Here is a 22,318-nt window from a genome sequence, read left to right on the forward strand (position 1 = left end):
CTTCTACTACTTCATAAACAACATATCTAAGTTGAGCTAATTCCATCAACTTTTCCAGTAGATATAACAAAGAGATCCGATGTCCTTAAGACAGATGAAACCTTCCAATCAGAGTTACCTTGAATATTCAATTAGAACATCGACTGCAATATCTTCTTTTATTTACTAAATACTTGCTGACAGTCTTAACTATAGCAGTTTAAAGACTCACAGCTCTATGATTCCTTTTCGGAATCTTCTATTAATATTCTCCTCACTGTCATGTAAAACTTAACTTCCTAAGAACAAAATTTCTCTGGTCTGCATTCTTAAGCTTCCATTAGCTCTCTCGTTTTTTTCGTTACTTCGATACCAAACACTCTCTTTGTCAGCTGTAAACAATCAAATCACCCATCAAACTCCTCAGCAGACAAGTGGATGCTAATAATGGCTGAACACGCTGTAAATGGCAAGTGAGAAGCCAAGTATAATGGCTGAACACGCTGTCTCCATTAGCATAACAAGAATGTCTTTTCAAAACACAACACTTAATAATTTTAAATTAAAATAAAAAAAAATTCAAAGTAACATAATTATCAGAAATTTATTAAGTATATCAAAATTTCAAATGCTTTACATTTCATTTTGACAATAATAATATCAATAACGTGCACATCGCAAGTGCCAATATATGTGTTACGAAACCAAAACTAATAATCTACTAACATAAACAATTTCTAAAAATATTTAATATTAAATTATGATTATTTTTATAATAGGCATCAGTGAGACCTTGTTGACTGAAATTATATAGTTACAGGGATAGAGGGGAAAAGGATAGGAGCTGGGGTATTGCTAATGATTCATGAACAATTACAACCAATAAAAATAAAAGTTAAAGAGAATTTTAGGTCTGAGGGAGTTGGTTCATTTGAGGCTGTCTGGTGTGAGACTTTCTCTAAATTCAGAGTAATTCAGTAATAAGGTGGTACAACTGATGGCAATCCGTATAGGTAAACATGACCTCTCATATTGCTTCTACCTCAATATCTCCACATTTGGGTCTGCCTCCCACTGACAAGACCTCAATAAAGGTCGAAACCGGTCTGGATAGCAGCCCTTCCCTTAATGCATAGCAGTATAGATGTCCGCAAGGAGATGTGCTTTGCATTATGGGAAATACTGAGACAAAGAGTGATCAGAGCTTGTTTCGCATTTGCTCGGAGTTTCCTGGTGTTGCACCACCTTACCTTAGTCCTGAAGATATTTTCAGGTGCAAACTTTGTTTGCTTACACTTGGATAAAGGATTAAACTAAATGTATTATAGTCTAACCAAGTGCAAAATAAACTTCCAACATCTTTCTCTAAATCCAGAGGAGCAGGGGAGTGGGTTAATGGGGTGCGGACCGTTTCAGTCGACTGACCATCATCAGAACTTTTTCAGAATGACCGTCAAAACACCCCCCCACGCTCCCCCCTTTATAAACAACCTTAAGCAGGATCGTGAAATTGGAAGACATCCTGGAATCAAAACAAGGTATGTACAAAATTTTTCCATCTCTTTTATTCTGCTATAATTGCCTTCTATACTCGTCCATAATGCCCTAAAATATATATACCCCTTTTTTGAGTAATAATAGCCAATGTATTTAAAATAAGGGACACTCCTAAACAAAAACAAGCTATAATGTTCGCAACTCCTATAGGTAAATAAGACCTATGGGATATATATTGCTTCACCTTAGTATCTCCACGTTTGGGGTCTGCCTCCCACTAACAAGACCTCAAGAAAGGTTGAAACCGGTCTGGGTAGTGGCCCTTCCCTTACTGCACAGCAGTATACATGTGCGCAAGGAGATGTGCTTTGCATTATGAGAGATACTGAGACAAGGAGTGATGAGAGCTTGGTCCACTTTTACTCGGAGTTGCCTGGTGTTGCACTACCTTACCTCAGTCCTGAAGATATTTTCAGGTGCAAACTTTGTTTGCTTACACTTGGATAAAGGATTAAACTAAATTTATTATAGTCTAACCAAGTGATATAACCATCTTTCTCTAAATCCAGAGTAATTCAATAATAAGGTGGTACACCTGTTGGCAACTCCTATAGGTAAAGATGGCCTCTTCTATTGCTTCTGTCTTAGTATCTCCACATTTGGTTCTGCCTTCCACTGACGAGACCTCAATAATGGTTGAAACCGGTCTGGGTAGTGGCCCTTCCCTTATCGCATAGCATAGCAGTATACATGTCCACAAGGAGATGTGCTTTGCATTATGATACTAAGACAAGGAGTGATAAGAGCTTGTTTCACATTTGCTCTGAATTTCCTGGTGTTGCACCACCTTACCTTAGTCCTGAAGATATTTTAAGGCGCAAACTTTGTTTGCTTACACTTGGATAAAGGATTAAACTAAATGTATTATAGTCTAACTAAGTGCAAAATAAACTTCCAACATCTTTCTCTAAATCCAGAGTAATTCAATAATAAGGTGGTACACCTGTTGGCAACTCCTATAGGTAAATATGACCTCTCTTATTGCTTCTGCCTTAGTATCTCCACGTTTGGGTCTGCCTCCCACTGACGAGACCTCAATAATGGTTGAAACCGGTCTGGGTAGCGGCCTTCACTTAATGCATAGCAGTAGACATGTCTGCAAGGAGATGTGCTTTGCATTATGGGAGATACTGAGACAAGGAGTAATGAGAGCTTGGTCCACCTTTGCTCGGAGTTGCCTGGTGTTGCACTACCTTACGTCAGTCCTGAAGATATTTTCAGGTGCAAACTTTGTTTGCTTACACTTGGATATAGGATTCAATTAAATTTATTATAGTCTAACCAAGTGCAAAATAAACTACTATTACCTCCTAATGGTGAAACAGGATGTACGATTCTGAGTGAGAAAAAATAATACAAACAACACATTCAGTTTGACAATTTTAGTAAATCATGCTTTTCTGATCATGTTCTTAGCACTCTATCCCAAATTTATTGGAAAGGAACCTGTTCCTTACATCATGAAATTTTGAACCTTCTTAATCTAAACAATAATGGTGTCCTAAAAATCCCATAAATGTGGATCTGTTCAAGTTCTCCATTAAACCTTAACTCTAAGTAATAATTTTAGCTCATATAATGGCTGTCATGAATATTGTTTTGACATATGATATAGTCCTGTTATCAGCCAAACAGATAACAGGACTATAGCATTGATATATTGAGTTTCCTTCTCCACCACGTCAGACAAGTAGTATTAACAGTTGACCAAAATAGTGTTGCTTCAACTTACTGTGTTCTGTAATTTTCTCTCTCTATTTCTGTGTGTGTGCATGCACACATGTGCTCTCCAGACAAAGTTCTGGTCATTGTCACTTACTGCTCAATCTTCTCTACCATATTCACATCTCAAAGAAATCCCCAAGTGACCAATTCTGTACACAATAATTCGGAAGTTGTCATATAGACCTTGTCAGTGTTTTTCTTAGTATCAAAGTGATCTTGTAAGCTATTTTGTCCACTTATGCAATGCAATATGTTCTTCATCAACTCCCTGTCTGCTAATTTCTAGCCTTAAGGCTCATGCAAAGAGTTAAGCAAGTTTGAGCTTGGTTAGTAGTTGAAAGGGATCAATTGTTTGATGCTGTTGGCACACTCTCCCTCGATGAGTTTTTGGACTCCCTGGAGGTGTTACATAATAATAATAATAATAATAATAATAATAATTAAATTCTTACAATGCAGTTCCATCTATGTAACACACAACATGTGATTTTTTTTCATCCCAAAGTGCATAATTTTATATTCTGACGCAGTGAATTTGCATATATTATCCTTTGGCCAACTGACCAATCAATTTATTTAGATCATCTTTATTAAGTATTGTTCCTCCCCTCCTCCCCCCAGTTGTCCCGAATTTAGCATCATCGACAAACAACTGGATATTCTTCCAACTAAAATCATGCCAGTGTCATTAAGACAAACTGATCAGCAGCAGTTCAAGCACAAAGCATGCATCACAGCACTGGTCACCTGCATACTCAATGACCAAATTTCACTATATACTACTTTCTGATACAAATCGGAAAGTAGTATGTCCATCAGTAACACTTTTATCCACGTAACAGCTTCATTTACCATTTCCATCAACTTTTGTAGTACAGTGCCATGTAGTATCATGGAATAGTCATTTCCTTAACTTGACTATTGTATTGTAGAAAATGAGTGAATTACTATGACAAAATTTCACCCTTTCATAAGGATTACCAAACTACTTCCACATATTCCTGAACTTTTCCAATACCTTAAGCATCACCTTTGAGACAATAACTGGTCTATAATTTCCTACCTCAGTCCTAAAACCTCTTTTATGTAACAGTCTACTTTATCCTCTTTTCATTACTTTGGAACTGACAGTGCTGAGATTAGAAGGTAAGACAATGCTATTCCATTTGTTTTCCACTTTTGTATAAAACACTGGCCTATATTGCATCTGATCCCATGGCTGTATTCACAGCAAGATTTCTTAATATGTAGCATTACCATTCATTTAGCTAAAATCTATCTTTTAAATTTCTGGAAAGATCACACCACTCTATCTCCATCTCAGCTTTTGTGCATGTTCCAGCCAGTTTCCTTTCCTCTCACATATCATGCATATGGGAAGAAAAGGAAAAGGATAATATCTGTAATCTGGTATATGAATTAATGACCAAAGCAGAGTACTCAAAATTTCACATAGCTGCCTGATAAATGTTTCAATACCTCCTGCCTCATGAACATTCTCTACAATAAAACCTGGAAAAGAAATATTACTTGTCTAATGGAAAAGAAAATAATCAAAAGGCATTTCAGGGAGAGAAAAGGATATATAGTAGTAGTAATAATAATTAAAAAACAAAGGAAATAATAGAAAAGATTATGAAAGTAAAAAATTAGATAAAGATCTCTGAAGAAGATAAGATTACTTTCAATTTAAATGTCTGAAATATTACGTAAGAGTACACTGATATACAAAAAATGTGATGCAATGTTAACAAACATTGTATCACAAAAATAAAAGGAATTTATTAACCATTTTAGCTGACATTTCACTGCCACCTCAGAATGCTCATATTTGCCTTTCCATGTTTTTATTATTATTATTTCTGCTATTATAATTAACATTATGATTAAAAATTGAGCATATTTACTTACTTCTCAGAAGAAGAAATTATAGCATTGAAAACTTTTTGGGTAAGACAAAGAAGATTTCTCCTATTGGTATCAACATCTTCTCCATCTTCCAACCTATATAAACAAAACATTAATATTTTACTTAAATATAATGAGCCAACAGGCTTCATTTCGGCAATATAAATATTAATTAAATTAAGGGGATATTAGATCTTAGATCCCACATTGTTTTAAAACCGAAAAAGAAACTCAAAGATTGGAATCAGAGAGTTTCATGCCGAATATAGTATAAAAAACTATAAAAGTATCGGCGAATACTAGCATGAGCTAAATGCAAGTAGTCCTAGAACGTATTATAAACACAGGCAACTCGTTGCAAAGGTGGGGAAAGTTCTCATCGCTATTCTTGGTATTTTCCATAATGTAAAAACACATTTCCTAGGAAATGTATGCTGTTATTACATTATGGTAGGAGGTCACTACCCAGACTGGTTTCAGCCTTTATTGAGGCTTGATCAGTGAGTAGCTAGACCAAATTAATACCAAAGGGTATAGCGAAAAGAACTTATATACTCTGCTATATGAGTTGTCCAAAAAGGTCAACCCATTAAGTTACTTAAATATAAAGAGCCAACAGGCTTCATTTCGGCGATATTAATGTTTATAACCTTTTCCAAGTCACGGAACACTTTTGATTATAAGAAAAAATTGGGGGAACACAATTGAACTTATTTTAATGCAATACTTGAGCTTGGTTCAGCTTTTGCAGATTTCAGCAATATCAGGTCTAATATGTAATATAGCTACCCTCATCTCTTTGACTATATTAGTAAGTCTTTTATGCTTTTTAGTTTTTATATTGGTTAATATTGAGAAACTGAGTTCACACAAATATGATGTTGAAAACTGTAACAAAAGTTTCAGTGCCCTTGTGGAGAAAGTTGGGTATTCATCTTGGAGAAAAATCCAAAATTCCTCAAGAGTTATTTCAGAGAATTTCATTATTAGAGTATGATCCGTTGACAAGGTAACTAATTGTTCTTCTTCTTGTAATGAAAATTCACAACTCGATGCATTAACTGTGCCAAATGGATTTCATATCCAGTCATAACTGTGTGTATTTAAGGAAGGAAAGTAACTTGAAATCTTTTCTTCCAATACTGTCAAATGTTCTGTTATAACGGAAATAATTTCCTCGACATTTTTATTATGGAGCGAAGGAAACATATCTACTGTATTTTTTTCTGATATGCAGTTTTTTCCAAAGAGATATTATTTTCTGAAAAACTGACAATTTCTCAGTGGATGTCAAAATATTTTCATTTTTCCCCTTGGATACTTGTATTAACACTATTTAAGTAATTAAAAATATCGGCTACTATTTTACTACGTATAATGCTGTCTTCTGTATGAGATGTATTTGCAGCGACGTCATTACTACTACTTCTTCCACTTGTACTTATCCCATCATTAATATTTGCCTCAGAATCACGTTTTCGTTTAATAATAAATTTATCCATTGTGTATTGCTACGATGTTAGACAACCCACAAACCAAATACACATTAAAAATAGACTGCATGCTATTACGATGTTACACAACACACCAATAGTGCACTCAGAGTTTAATCATGAGGGAGGGGCCCGAGTTGAGTAGACGATTTGAGAATGCACACTATCTACAATGATCTCTAATTCATAAGTAGTATAGAAATAGAAGACACGACACAACATAAATTTAAAAAATGAATTTTATTAATTAGGAAAAGATTTTTGGAAAATTTTCTAGTGTTTTTTTTTCCTTTTTCTTTGGGGATGCCAGGGCCCCTTGTCCCCCCCCCCCTGCTGGGTGCACCAATGTAACACACAAATCGAACACATATCACTGAATGACTGTAAAAGAGACGCTCCTTCCCACCCTTCCTGCAAAAATACGACCTATAAACAATATTCTAGTCGTTTAGAAGTCAATGAAAGTACTTCGGTTGTTAGGATTAGAGTAGCCAATTACACTCAGAATTGTGTCATGTGGCATCTTTCACCGACGAACCACCAGTTAGGAACCACTGGTTTAGGGGAACGGTGCCCACTGAATTACCTAAAGAAGAGAAGGAAAAAGCAGACAAACCATCCAAGGGATAGTGGTCGAAGTAAGTGAACAAGAAAGTGATCAGTGATTAGACAACTACCCTCATCTGGTCCCACCCCCCCCCCCCCCCACCCCCCCCCCCCCCCACCCCCCCCCCCCCCCACCCCCCCCCCCCCCCACCCCCCCCCCCCCCCACCCCCCCCCCCCCCCACCCCCCCCCCCCCCCACCCCCCCCCCCCCCCACCCCCCCCCCCCCCCACCCCCCCCCCCCCCCACCCCCCCCCCCCCCCACCCCCCCCCCCCCCCACCCCCCCCCCCCCCCACCCCCCCCCCCCCCCACCCCCCCCCCCCCCCACCCCCCCCCCCCCCCACCCCCCCCCCCCCCCACCCCCCCCCCCCCCCACCCCCCCCCCCCCCCACCCCCCCCCCCCCCCACCCCCCCCCCCCCCCACCCCCCCCCCCCCCCACCCCCCCCCCCCCCCACCCCCCCCCCCCCCCACCCCCCCCCCCCCCCACCCCCCCCCCCCCCCACCCCCCCCCCCCCCCACCCCCCCCCCCCCCCACCCCCCCCCCCCCCCACCCCCCCCCCCCCCCACCCCCCCCCCCCCCCACAGAAAAAATCAACAGAATCCTACAACATTATAACCTCAATGCCACCTTTAAACCACCCACTAAACTTAAAACCATATTCAGCTCCTCTAAGGATCCTCTCCTCCCATTAGCACATCCTGGAGTCTATTGCATCCGCTGCACCTGTAACTTACCGTACATTGGTGAAACAGGACGGCCAATCCCTATACACAAGAAAGAACACATTAGACACATTAAATATAACCATTATGGTGAAGCAGGCCTCTCAGACCATGCACTTAACACCTTACACCAAATCAACTGGAAAAGCACCTGCTCCTTACACCGCACAAAAACATGGTACGAAAGAATCCTGCGAAATCCTGATAAACCACCCAAATATCAACAATAAAGATGGTATGAAAATTCCAAGGATCTGGATGGCACACATTCAGCCAACCTAATATGAAAGATTCAACATAAGTCAGGACTCTAGCCAATCCACTAGTATTAGAAACCATTCCACTCCAACTGGCTGGAATGATGTTAATATATGTATATAGTAGACAACACAAATAATAGGACTCTAGCGTTGATGTATGTATTTATATATATATATATATATATATATATTTTTTTTTTTTCACCAGAGGTCAGGCCAACAATTGTGGTAGCGGTTAGTCAGTGTCTTTAACGAACCAGTATGATTGTAGTATAGCTTGTTTCTTGTGTATATTCGTACACTCCAGAAGAGAACCTGACATAAAGGTCGAAACGTCGAATTGTAAAAAATTTTAGTAATATTAAACTAAAGTTTTTATTCAAACACGGTAGTTGTCTCCATAATTTCCAAAAATGCATTCGGATCACTGTGCAAGCCTAAAAGAAAGGAATATTTTCTTTCAAATTATTTCTTACACCATTTATGTACAAATTAAACAGCAAATATCCAAGTCCAGAGCCTTGGCACACACTTTTAGAACTATTTTTTGCCAGTATAAAATCAGAAACAAAGATAAATAGAAACTATGCTTTTATTTCAACTGGTTTTGTGAAATACTTTGTCTCACTTCATCAGGAAATAACATGAATAAAATAAAAATTAGAAAGCAAGTAATAACAGTTAACATTTCTAGTGAAAATTATTTGAAAATGTTTAAACAATGGAAAGCGTGGATATTATGGCTGCTGCTGGTTTGTGGGTTGCTGTAACATACTACATGTAGTTAGAAGTGTGTCGTGATAGATTAAGGAAGACCAGACTTGATGTAAAATCATTCCTTGTTTTTTGTTACAATGTTGAGGATGCTTCATTTCAGCTGATTATTTACAGAATCTTGAGTAAATATGGTAATCAATGTGGAGCATTTCAGTTTGTTGCGATTCTACTTGGTGTTTTGTTTCCATACAATGGAAACAAAACACCAAGTACAAAACGTTGTGGTTTTATACTTATACTTTTCAAAATAAAATAATAAAAAAAACTAAAACTAAATTTCTAATTAACCTTGCTCACAGGTTCATATCCCAAGATATCTCATTTGAAACTTAACCTCTTAAATTCCTATTTAACTCACTAAATCCATTAAGAGACCAAGTCTTCACACTCTTCTAACCAAAATAAAATCTTTAATTTACAATCTGGCCACTATCCAGACTAGTTTCGACCTAAGAGTCGAAACTAGTCTGGGTAGTAATGCATAACATTACACATATCCACAAGGAGATGTGTTTTGCATTATGGGAGATACTGAGATACGAGTGTTGGTAGCTTGCTCAACCTTTGCAAGGAGTTTCCCAGTGTTGTACCACTTTACCCCAGTCCTGAAGATACTTTCAGGCACAAACTTTGTTTGCACACACTTGGATAAAGGATTAAACTAAATTTATTATATTCTAACCAAGTGAAAAATAAACTTTCAACATCTTTCTCTAAATCCAGAATAATTTAATAAAAAGGTGGCACACGGTAGTGGCCCTTTCCTTAATGCATAATTAGACATATCCGCAAGGAGATGTGTTTTGCATTATGGGAGATACTGGGATAGGAGTACTGGTAGCTTGCTCCACCTTTGCAAGGAGTTGCCCAGTGTTGTACCACTTTACCCCAATCCTGAAGATACTTTCAGGCGCAAACTTTGTTTGCACACACTTGGATAAAGGATTAAACTAAATTTATTATATTTCAGTCTTATATTGCTTCCTGAAGAGTTGACCATCTCCCATGCTAACTGCTAACATCCTTCCCTTGCACATTGTTATGCACTGCTTCAAGTAGCCCCTGAGCTTGTTGTAATCACTTGTCCTGTAGTTCTACATATACCCCTTCTTAACTGAAAATTCTATGTTTCACAACCTTTCACGTCACAACTGCATAATCACTCTCTCTAGTTGGAGGCAAAGAGGCCATGTTGGTTATAGACACATCTGATTCTATGACCATTTCCAGCATTCTCAAACCTGAAGGCTCATCCATCACACACTGTTTCAAGTAATTATCTCTGAACAGATGAATAAATTCTATTTCCTTTCCTCATGTGACCATCCCTCCTTCCACTCTATATCTCCCTATAACAATCATTTGTTTGCACTTGCTGATGCATATCAGTCATGTGGCACATGACTAACATGCATCAGTATTGTGGCACAAAGCCACATCTTCTACAGCAAGTTGTAGAAGATGTGGCTTTGTGCCACATCATCCATTGCATGCACTTGTCTATAGCAATAACCATATATTTTATATATTCTAATATAACCATTTTAATTTTATACATTCCAATACAAACTATGATATGTAGAGGAATTAAGATGGTTATATAAGAATATATAACAAAGAATATATAGAACAGAGTCATTAGTGAGATCTGTTATCTTCTACATTACAGTAGAATCAAATCAGATTATGCTTTCTGAGAAGATAATTTGCATAAAGCTAATCAATATGGTGGACAATAAATATGTCCAAGTGGAAGGTTAGATATATATAGTGTGGGTTATCATTATACACAGAGCTTGCAAGTTGCAGTAGGTGTGAAATACAGACTTCTACTGCATCAGCAAAATATGCATGCCCATGTAGAATAGTCTGAGTACTTGTAATTCAAACTATAAAAACAACTGTTATCAATGCAAGGGTGAAAGCCCATTACTGACATTTTAATGTCTACTGAAGAATGACGTTTAAGATATACCAACTGCTGTTTGCATTGCCTGATAGTGGATAGGTTTAGGACAATAGTGCATGCTGTTGCTTGCAGTGTCATAGACCTATGATTGGAGTTCAGATTAGATAACTTTCAGATAAAGATGGACGGAGAATCCATTTGTATCTGAAAAGATCGATATGCGAAGGATATTCAATACATTGCATTTAATCCCTTATCTGAAATATGTAAAATAGAAATGATATTTTATTTAGAATACGAATCTTAAAAAACTTTGCCTCTGCTGAACCAATTTGAATTACATCCCTACTCTCAGTTTCAGATCAGGATGAATGAACACATCTAATGTAAATGTGAATATAAATAGTCTTCTAGAAACCTTAAAAAAATAGACTTTTTGTCATTATGAGACCATAGGTTCTTCAATTAATACATATATTAATATAATCCCGCCTACTAGATTCGCTAGCAACTGTCTAGCTTTGTCAAGGCTTGAACGGCACACACAAAAAAATATGAGAGAATACAGAAACATTGCTAACTGTTAGGCAGTTAAGTTTGAACATATGCATGACAATGTGTGCATGTGTTGAGAAGCTTCAGTCAGCCTCATGGATACGTGTTGTATTCACATGCGTTACATCATTTTTCGGGTATTGTAGTTCCGTTAAACTGAGTGAGTTGATTAAATTTTTCCATATATCTTTCAGTATGGTACCTGGATTTCTGTTGAGGTTGTTACCCGTTCTTAATACCACTGCAGCTTCCTTGAAAATTCTGTAACCGTAATCATCATCTAAATACGGCATAGAGCTATTTTCCCAGTCAATTGCATGGTTGGAAGTAGAAAAGTGAAAAGCTAAACCTGAGAAGACTGTCCTGTTGTGATTGACATCCCCAACATGCTCCTTCTGTCTGATTTCCAGGCTTCTTGAAGTTTGTCCAATATATGAAAGACCACACATACATGGAAGTCTATAAACACCTGGATATTTGAAAAATGGTACACTGTCTTTAGGAGATCTTAATACTTGTCTGATGGTAGTAGTTGGTTTAAATACCACTCTGATGTTGTGAGATTTTAACATTCTCGCTAATCTTGAAGAGACTGAATCAACATAAGGGATGACTACTGTTGAAGCATACTGGGCGACTGTTCCTTGTTGTTGGAGGTTATCTTTATATAGAAACCTTAACTCAAAGAGAAAGGAGACTGATGGATTGACATGGCTATCTTTCTATGAACTTCATTTTATATGAATGGCAAAAGATGTCAAAGTTATCAATACAGGAGGCACTGTTTAGAGGAAGTTAAGAGTTTTCTGACACTAAAGTTACATAGGTCTTTTAAAAGGCATACCTTAAGCTGAACAATGATATTTCTTTTTATTTCATTATTGTATTTATTTATTTATTTTTCATGCCAAAGAAAAATGGCACTAAGTACACATTGCTTAAGAAAGCATCTTTAATAGATATTACTACTGATCTTAAATTCTCTAATTTATAACAATCTAAGATGCTTCTCTCAAGATACCATTAAAAAATAAGCAATAACCATTTTTGCAGTTCTTATATAAGCAAATGTCTCAAGAACTACATCCAGTTCAAAAGAAATTTCTCCTATGAGATGGATCATAATATGATACTGTATCATAATTATAATGTTAGTATGGGTTTTTCATCATGAGGACAAATAAGTTAGGCAGGCACACACGAGGGTGGTCTGAAAGGTTCTCAGCCTAACAATGTAAAAATGAATTATGCATTTATAATTCCAAAATTATTTTTATTTTTCAACATAATCTCCCTTAAGACTAATACATTTATTCCAGCGATGCTCCAGCACCATTATCCTGTCCCTGTAGTGGTTCAGTAAGATCTGCAAAATACCCTCTACAGCTGCAATCACCTCTTGATTCGAAGAAAAACGTTGACTAGCGAGGAAGAATTTTAGTTTGGGAAAGAAATAGAAGTCACAGGGAGCCAAATCTGAGAAAGAGGGTGGATGTTCCAACAATTCATAGTGCAGATTCCTTAATTTTCCCATTGCCAAAACACCTTTGTGAGCAGGTGCACTGTCCTGATGAAATATGATTTTATTCTTCTGCAAACCTGGTCTTTTCTCACGAATTTTTTTGTCTAGTCTGGTTAAAAGATCAGTTAAAAGAGGTTAAAAGTCAATAACCGGGGAATAATATTCCCCGGTTACTGACTTTTCAAGATAATTAATAAACAAAATGCCTTTATCATCGCAAAACACCGATGCCATGACCTTTCCTGCTGATGGAACCGCACTGACAACCGGCTTCTGTCCACTGTTTTGACTGCTGTTTGGATTCTGGTGTGTAATGGTGAATCCAAGTCTCATCCATAGTAATAAATCAATGCACAAAATCAGTTTTATTCTTGTTAAAACACTCCAAGGACTGTTCAGAGATTTTCATGAAAGTGTATTTTTGATCTGCTGTGAGCAAGCGTGACACCATCTTGCGTAAAGCTTTTTCATTTGCAATTCTTCATGAAAATATATCCTACATTCTTTTTAAATGCCTACAGTGTCAGCAATTTCATGCACTTTGACTTGCCGGTCATCCAATACCATATTGTGCACTTGATCAATGATTTCTGGTGTTGTTACACTTTTTGGACGTTCTTCACGTGAATCATCTTCAAGGCTGGTACGGCCACGTTTAAACTCGGCAGCCCATTTCTTAATTGTCGAAAACGAAGGAGAAGAGTGCCCATAAACTTTTATGAACTTCGAATGAATTTCTTTTGGATTTAAACCCTCTTTTACAAAGAATTTTATAACTGCACAATACTCAATTTTATCCATTTCAAGGGATACAGACAACACTTTTGTTTCAGACAGCTGTATAATAAAAACTACTCGATAGAATGACTTGCAGTTTCACATGGATGCTTATAACAGATGTACCAACTTAGAAAAAAAATCTTGCCGATAGTGTTGCCATCTATGGTCGAGGCAGAGAACTTTTCAGATCACCTCGTAAATAACATAGTATTACAATGATACATAAATTCTTGCTTCATGGCCTTGCTTTGGTTATACTTTCAAGTAACAACAATAAAATTCTAAATGTTCACTAGAATTATAACAAAGTGGTAGAATAACTTTTAAAAAATAAGATATATGAGGAAAAGCAGAAAGAATACAGACCCTGATATACTTCAAGGCAATTTAAGTAATAAAATTGTTCACACTGATCTAAAACAAATATATGCTGATTTCTGCCTTAAATTAGCATATTTTTCTATTTAAATCCAAGTTACAAGTTTTGAGTTGGAATTTTTATAAGTATCAATGGTTTCTAAGTCCAAATATAAACAATAACTCAAAAAAGGAAGCAAATATTAAACTTTTTAGATAAGAGATTTATTGGGGGGGGGGGAATATTATAATGAAATTAGTGTAAGATTATGAGCATAGGTTAACATAAAACAAGAGGGGGAGAAAAACTTGCCAAGAAACTATATTTTTGTTTTAATCCTTTATCCAAGTGTAAGCAAACAAAGTTTGTGTGTAAAATATGTTTATGACTAGACTACTCGCATACAGAAGCTAATCACCACATATTGATTGCCTTAGTATTATAAGTTCACGATGACTGATTCAATACAAGAGCTGCATCACTAGAACAAATAACCCTCGTTATGAGTTAGCATTTTGATAACTGATTCCATACTACTGAACTAGATGATGGTGTGATTGTGGAAAGTCTCTGTGTCACACACACACAAGTGTCATAAACACATTCACTCAAGCACTCACCATACTCAGGCAATGCATTCCAATCATTCACCACTCTGCATCACAGCTTTCTTATATAGCTTTCAGGTGTGACCTCTTATTCTCCCTTGTCTCTTCCATTCTATGAAAAAAACCTCATACATTAATCTGGAAATAACCCCTTACCAACTTCTTCTTCCTATCATGGATTTTAGGCAAGTGGCCTGTTCTGGTCTCATGCCATCATTTTCTTGGTCTTCGAATTCTCCTTCTCTTTTTCCATTTATTTTATATCTGTATAACATTTTTGCTAGTCTCCTATTGTACATTAGATTTAGATGTCCTAGCTATTTTTGTTTATATTTGCTTATATAGTAGTTAATTGGTTTTGTATCCAGGGACTGTAAAATTCCTTCATTTGTTTCATTTTCCTATGTGATAAAGCCAGTTGTTTTTCTGAGAAATTTCATCTCTGCTGTTTAAGTGTCTTCTTTTTTTATGGTCCACATTTCACTTCTATATAATAAAGCTGATTTACACAGGATGTTATATAGTCTGTTTCCAATATGTGTTGGAATCAGAGATGGCTTAAATATATTATTTATTATGCTGATTACTTTAACAAAACTGGATATTTCAATGTCTATATCTATTTCATCTTCATATGATAAGTCACATACCAGGTATTTGAAAGCATTTACTTGTTCCAATATTTTATCATCTATCACTATTTTATTTCTTATTGTATTTTTTCCTTTGGAAGCAATCATTTCTTTATTTTTGATATTCTCATATTATATTGTTCTGAATTTTCATTTAATGATTCTGCTGATATCTGTAGATCATCTTCTGATGTAGCTAATACAATTTGATTATCTGCAAATAATAGTATATCTATCTTTATTCGTGGGTTTATTTGTATACCAAACGGGTTATGTGGTTTTCAGATTGTTATATATATATATTAAAAAGTAGAGGTGATAGGCTAGATCCTTGCCATTCTTCTCTTGATATGCCTTTTCATTCTGATGTTTGGTCTAACTGGACTATTATTTTATTTCCTGTATATATGTCTTGAATAGATTATAAGAATTAATCTGATATATTTAGATTGGTTAATATTTTAAATAAATGTTGTCTATTAATTTTATGAAAGGCTTTTTCATAATCAATGAGGGCCATGTGCATTTCTTTTTAAAGTTCTCTTCTCCTTCCAATTAATGATTTTAGAGTAAAAATAGAGTCTATGCAAGATTGAACCTTTTCAGAATCCATTCTGTTCTTCTATTAGTTTGTTCTCTACAATACAGCTGTGGAGACAGAAAGCTGGTGCCCTCCCTTGATGAGTCTTTGGACTCCCTGGAGGTGTCATGTAATAATAATAATACTGTTTAGTTTCTCTTTTAATATTCCTGAATATATTTTGTACTCTGCATTTAGCAGACTAATTCCCCTAAAGTTATTGCAGTCATCTTCAGTTTCTTTTTTTATAAATTGGAATAACCAGTGCTTTTTTTCTCTCCCAAAATTTGGAGTTTTTCCAAAAATCTAGACCATGTTAATGGTCTAGATTTTTCACCTGCATTTTTATTTTAGTACAGTTCCATGTTTATATTGTATTCTCCTGATGTTTATCTCTTTTCATCTTATTTACTGTATTTTTTAGTTCTGACATTAAAACATTTTCTGGTAGATCATTCTTTGTTGTATAAAATTTTACTTCTTTATTATCATCAGTCCAGAGATTTGCAATCATATCCCTCCTCCTCCTATCTGCTACAGTCTGCAAATTGTGCATTTTCTCACCATTCATACAAAACATCACCTTAGCCAACTATGTTCCTCTTAATATGTTCCAGTATCTCTTATCCTTTTGAGAACCAGGTGACCAAACCTGTCCAAAGCAGTTCACATGTGATAAACAATGAAACCGTAATCTCCATTCTTCTACATGTTAGTGTCCTCTGCATCATCAGAAACCATGTAGTGCCCCTCACAGTTTTAGCAATATGTCCTCTAAATTTTAGGTTCTTATCCACCATTAATCATCTCAGGATGAATCTCTTATTTTCTCTATCTTCTCTTGTGGAATATCTTTATTGACAGATTGTATACAATTGTATACAATATAAAATCTGGGAAACAAATCCATCTTTGTTTCCCAGATTTTAAAATCTTACACTTTGAAACACTGAACTGCTAACTTCACTCACTTGTTCCTTCACTAAGTCTATTCAAATCTTCTTGTAAACCATAATATCTACGCTACTTCACATTACCCCCCCCCCCCCCCCGAATTTTGTATGACCTACAAACAACTGAATATCCCTAATCAAACCTCCCTCAATATCATTAACATATATATTAAACAACAGTGGCCCCACGAAACAGGTGCTTGGGGCACGTGATTTTTCTCTTCATATTGCTACTTCCATATGCAACTGATTGATATTATCAGATTACCAATCTCCAATTGAATGCAATAATCTTATCAGTTCATTTAATTACCAACTTGTCCTGTGGCAATTTATCAAAGGCCTTTGCAAAATGTGGGCATGCTCTTGTCCAGTGCACTTGTCATCTCAATTTAAAAAAAATAATTATATTACTAACACATGATCTTCCTTTAGTAAACACATGCTATCCATGAGAGAATGCAGCTGTTGTCAACTCAATTCTGAATCTTAAACCTCACCTCTCCAACATTTTAATCACACACAAACACACACACACACACACACAGAGAGAGAGAGAGACTGGCCTATATGTTGAAACTTGAGTCCTGTCACCTCTCTTATGAAGTGGAAGAATCTTATGCTTCTTCCATAATGACTTCTTCTTCCTCCATACTGCATGCTTAACCTCTTCATTTATCCATTTCATACCAATCTTTTATAACCTTCTGACTGTTGCTAGATAGTTCTTGCATAGCACTAAGCAGAATTAATCTCCTAGACCCAACTTTTCATTTCATGATATAGCTACAAGCTGTCTCTTGAGCTTTTCAGGATGTCATCAGCCTAGTAGTTCAACATATATCCTTACCTTACAGAGTCCTCATACAGCTGGCCACCACCCAAGAAATCATTTCATGGTCACTATCACTAACTGGAGGGAGATTTGACATCTCGTAATAACATCCCCTGATGACATGATCAATCCAAGACCCATGTTTCTTGTATGCGCTCTTACATGTCATAAGGTAGTTGTCCCTCAAAAACTTGAGTAATTCATTTTATTTACTCTCAGATGCATATCTTCATCGCAATCTGTATTACCATAATTAAAATCACCTATAATAATCACCCATTTCTTATTTGCTGGGATAACTTGCTTATACATTTCATTGTCAGTGTCCTCCACATTACCAAGTCAATAGCAACATCCAACCAAATATTTCATTCTATTCACCTCTATCCCATACCAAAATAACTCAAAACCACTGCCACTATTTCTAAAACACCACATCCTTTTATCTTTAATTTTGTCAGGACATCATTATCAGACAACCATGTCTCACTTATTCTGACAATTTCTGGGTGAATAAACTTGATAACTATTCAGCAAACAATTTCATTCCCTTACTTCTGATACCTGTGGCATTTGACAAACATAATAGTTCATTTTTGGATCTATAACAAGTCCTACTGATACTACTCAGGTGTGACTCTACATCTTCCATATTCAGACCCAAATATTTCACTCCCCATGTCTCATTCCTTTCTTGTCTGCTCACATATTCACTTATGCACTCAGCATCCATCCTTCTGTATCTCCCTGTCCATCTGCCCCACCACTACCAATTGTGTATTTTGCATTCCTCTTCTCCTCATAGATGCTACTTGTCTCCTCATTCAGAAACAATATCCTTGCTCTCTGCTTTCCTATATTCTGAGATCTATTCTTGGAAGTCATTACTCTCCCTTCCAACAGCTTCTCACACAAATGTTGACTGTGCACTAATGGAACTGGGCTCACAATTCTGTGGGCACCATGTGGTTGTGTGGAAATTGTAACAGTGTTTATGGCAAGACTGAGTATACATTCCACTCTATTGCCTATTTTTTTCCTTCAAATAGAATAGTTAAAACTCTATTGGTCCTAACTTAAAGAAATAAGTAGATCCCAGTCTCCATCATAACTATCATTGATTAAATTCATTTCTATCTGTGTTCTTAAGCAAGATGACAAGAACACCGAACTGCCATCTCAACCTAAACTAAATTCAATCAGTTGAATCAGTTGGTAATTTTCAATGGTGGTGGTAGTATTAAGAATGCATGAACTGAATTTAAGACTGGTGTCAGATAGAGGTTAATAGATAGAAATTAACAGCATAAAGTAAACAACTGGATGTTGTTACAGACTTGGGTCATCTGAAGAGAAATGTGGACTTCATGAGACAAATGAGTGCCCTAATTAGTATAGATAGATAGGGATAAAAAGAGGACTGTTATTATGCTGATTTCAACTACAGGAGGAATATAGACTGGTCAGAGAAGAAAGCATGCAAGATAAGGGAAAATTAATTTCTAGAATTATTCAGGATAACTGCCTTAAGCAGTACGTGATAGAAATTGTTCGTGATTATATGAACACTGGATCTAGCAGTAGTGTCTGTGAAGCTGTCTATAAATGAGTTGAGTACTTATGGCACCAACAGGTGAGAGTGATCATGCATTTTGACTTAGGAGGTGATTCTAATAAACCAAGAAGACAGCTTGTGGTAGTGTCTTGGCATGAGCACCTGCATGGTAGAGGAATCAAAAAGCATGGGAATTAGTCCAAGGATACTTAAAGGAAGCTATGTCATCCTCAGAGTTAAAATTAATTAGATGGTAGTTAAGTGGACGATTAACCTTGATAGTAGATCCAATATCAAGGAGAGTGATGGATATGATGAAGAAGGTGAAATCAGATTAGAAGTTAGTCAAAGGAAACCCTAGAGACTTTTTATTCTGTGCATCAAGTAAAAGGAAGAATGGCCATGGAACAATAATCTTAGTGTCATGTGGCAGAAAAGTATTAACACATAATAAATGTGTGCGCTCTGTGCTGAAAAGTTGGAGGAAAGAACACAGGGAAATGAGTCAGTATTAAAGCTGTTACAACAGCTGACTCACATACAGTCAATTAGATTAGATGGGATATCAGCATAGGGTGAGGAAATGTTTTTCCATTTGAATGACCAGGTCAAGGATAATGCTTTCTCTACTTCCATCCATTAGGATGGAAGTAGAGAAAGATAATTCCATTATACAAAGTGGAGCTAAGATTGATGCAGTGAATAACAGACCAATTAGTATAGAGGTCAGCATGGTTTTGTTAAAGGTAGGGCTTGCTTTAGTAATTGGATCATGTTGTATAATAGAGTGACAGCAGAGTTAGATAAGGGAAATTGATACACCACAAAAATCCCTGGATTTTAAGGCATTTATCAGGATTCCACACTGGAAATTGCCATACAAACTCAGATGGATGGGTCTGCAAGATAAACTTGTGACATGGATTGCAAAGTAATTGACTAACAGATATCAGAAAGTGATGTATGATGGTGTGAGGAGAAGGTAACCAGTAATGTACACAGGGTTCTGTACTTGGGACATGGCTGTTTAATATGTATATTAATGATACAAGGGAGGATATGGAGTATGATATTCAATTAACTGCTGATACTAAGTTAAGAAGAGTCATAAAAGAATGTTGCTGATACAGAATTCCTGCAAACTGATTTGAACAGGTTGGTTGTATGGGCAAATGACAATGATTAAATATCAGTTCACTCATGCTGAAGTCATAATGGAGTAAAACAGCACTGAGAAAGGATCAAAAACAATAATTAATTCTTCCAAAATTTTATCTCAGTCATAGAGCCATCTTCAGGGAGTACAATAAACAACTTGTAACACACACACACACACACACACACACACACACACACACACACACACACACACACACACACACACACACACACGTATATATATATATATATATATATACATACAACAGCAACACGTAACTATGTGAAATGTGGAAAAAGAGTCCAGCCCTAATGAGGTAAGGTGCCCTGTATGGACGACTACTGGCAGCCTCAGTTGTAAACTTGGATCTCAGAGGATTAATGTTTCCCATATTTTTGAAGTTTAATGCATTCATATTTATGCAGATTGAACAGGGTTTGGAGGGTAGCTGCAGATTCTAAAAAGTCTTTTTTTTTTCTGAGCTTGCTGCAATGTATGGTGTTTATACACCTCCCCACAAATTATTCTATATATATAAAGCATTGTCTGTAAAGTCTGACTGATTCCATAGTAGGCCAACTTGCAGGAACAGGGAACTCTATGCACTCCAGGAACTTAAAGAGGAAGGAGTTAGTCCTTAGGAGGATTACTCACTTTTGTGGCCTAAGTTTGTTTGTGTGTGGGTTGTTACAAATTTTATAGTATACTCCCTGAAGACAAAATATTGGAAAATATTTAATATTTTCCAATATAAAAATGTTTTCAATCCTTTCCCAGTCTTGTTTTACTCCATTACGCCTTCAATATGAGTTCCTCTCAGCACAAGCACTTAACATACGAATGTAAGTTCAATGTTGCCAAGTGTAAGGTCCAATCTGTAAAGCCTATCTATAGATAGACTTTACAGATACATATTCCTTCAGATACAACCCTATCTGTAAAGTCCAATCCTTTTGGATTGGACTTTACAGATAGGGTTGTATCTGAAGGAATCAATGAAGCTAGAGATTTCATGGTTATTTTAGACAGTGAATTAAAGTTTAGGAGTCCCACTGCTAAGGTGGTAAAGTCATCACATCAGAACACCAACTTTTAGATATAAGGAGGTTATTCTTTCAGTTTACATGGCTTTGATAAGACTGCATCTGAATTTGCTGTACACAGATATAGTCACCTGGTTTCCAAGGAAATGAGGAAATGGTTTAAAGATTCAATAGTGAGAAATAAGATGATAAACTGGCCTACAGAATTGTGCATGAAGATAGACTGACCAGAGGGGATAAGATAGAAACATATTAGTTAGTAAGAGTCTAATACAGATACAAGTGAGATTTTACAGCTTATGGATGATGAAGGCAGACTTCATGAAGGTAGTCATAACTAGAAGTTAACTATGGGAAGGGGGGGGGTTATAGAGCATGGGAAGGTTGAAAGTGCATTCAGTTAATATATTAAAAGAAACACATGACAGGTATTTAAGTATGAGTGTCTGAAATGGGTCTCCACTCAATGAGTCCTTGGAGCAGCATTTATGATAATAATGGACTAGGATTAAGAAAAATATTTATATAGTAGTAGTAGTATTGTGGCATGAACAATGTACTTTTTTTTTGTAAACATTTTTTTTCCTCATTTTTTCTTGATGGGTTAAAAATCCCAAATGAAAGCCATCTGGCTATATTTGTAATACTTGTTTTCCAAAACACCTCAAATACTCAGAATGACCAAAATTTTAATGCATTACTAAGTAAGTTCAAGTACAAAATGATTCTAACTGCTAATAACAAAAGTACAGTGAATTTTAAAAATAATACAGAATACTAAAGAATTTCATAAATTTTTAT

The 22,318-nt window shown here is 36.4% G+C and overlaps 1 protein-coding gene across 1 annotated transcript in view; it reads right to left on the reverse strand.

Annotated features, from left to right (window-relative positions):
* Nf1 (neurofibromin 1) overlaps nucleotides 1-22,318 on the reverse strand; it is a 1,119,557-nt gene that overhangs the window by 556,694 nt on the left and 540,545 nt on the right. Inside the window, exon 29 of the mRNA XM_090400295.1 lies at nucleotides 5,173-5,265. Coding sequence (XP_090256421.1) covers nucleotides 5,173-5,265 — 93 coding nt within the window. The remainder of the gene's footprint in view (nucleotides 1-5,172; nucleotides 5,266-22,318) is intronic.

The sequence above is a fragment of the Typopeltis vanoorti genome, chromosome 11 (genome assembly GCF_054136105.1).
Source record: "Typopeltis vanoorti isolate ZY-2024b chromosome 11, IOZ_Tvanoo_1.0, whole genome shotgun sequence".
NCBI lineage: Eukaryota > Metazoa > Arthropoda > Arachnida > Uropygi > Thelyphonidae > Typopeltis > Typopeltis vanoorti.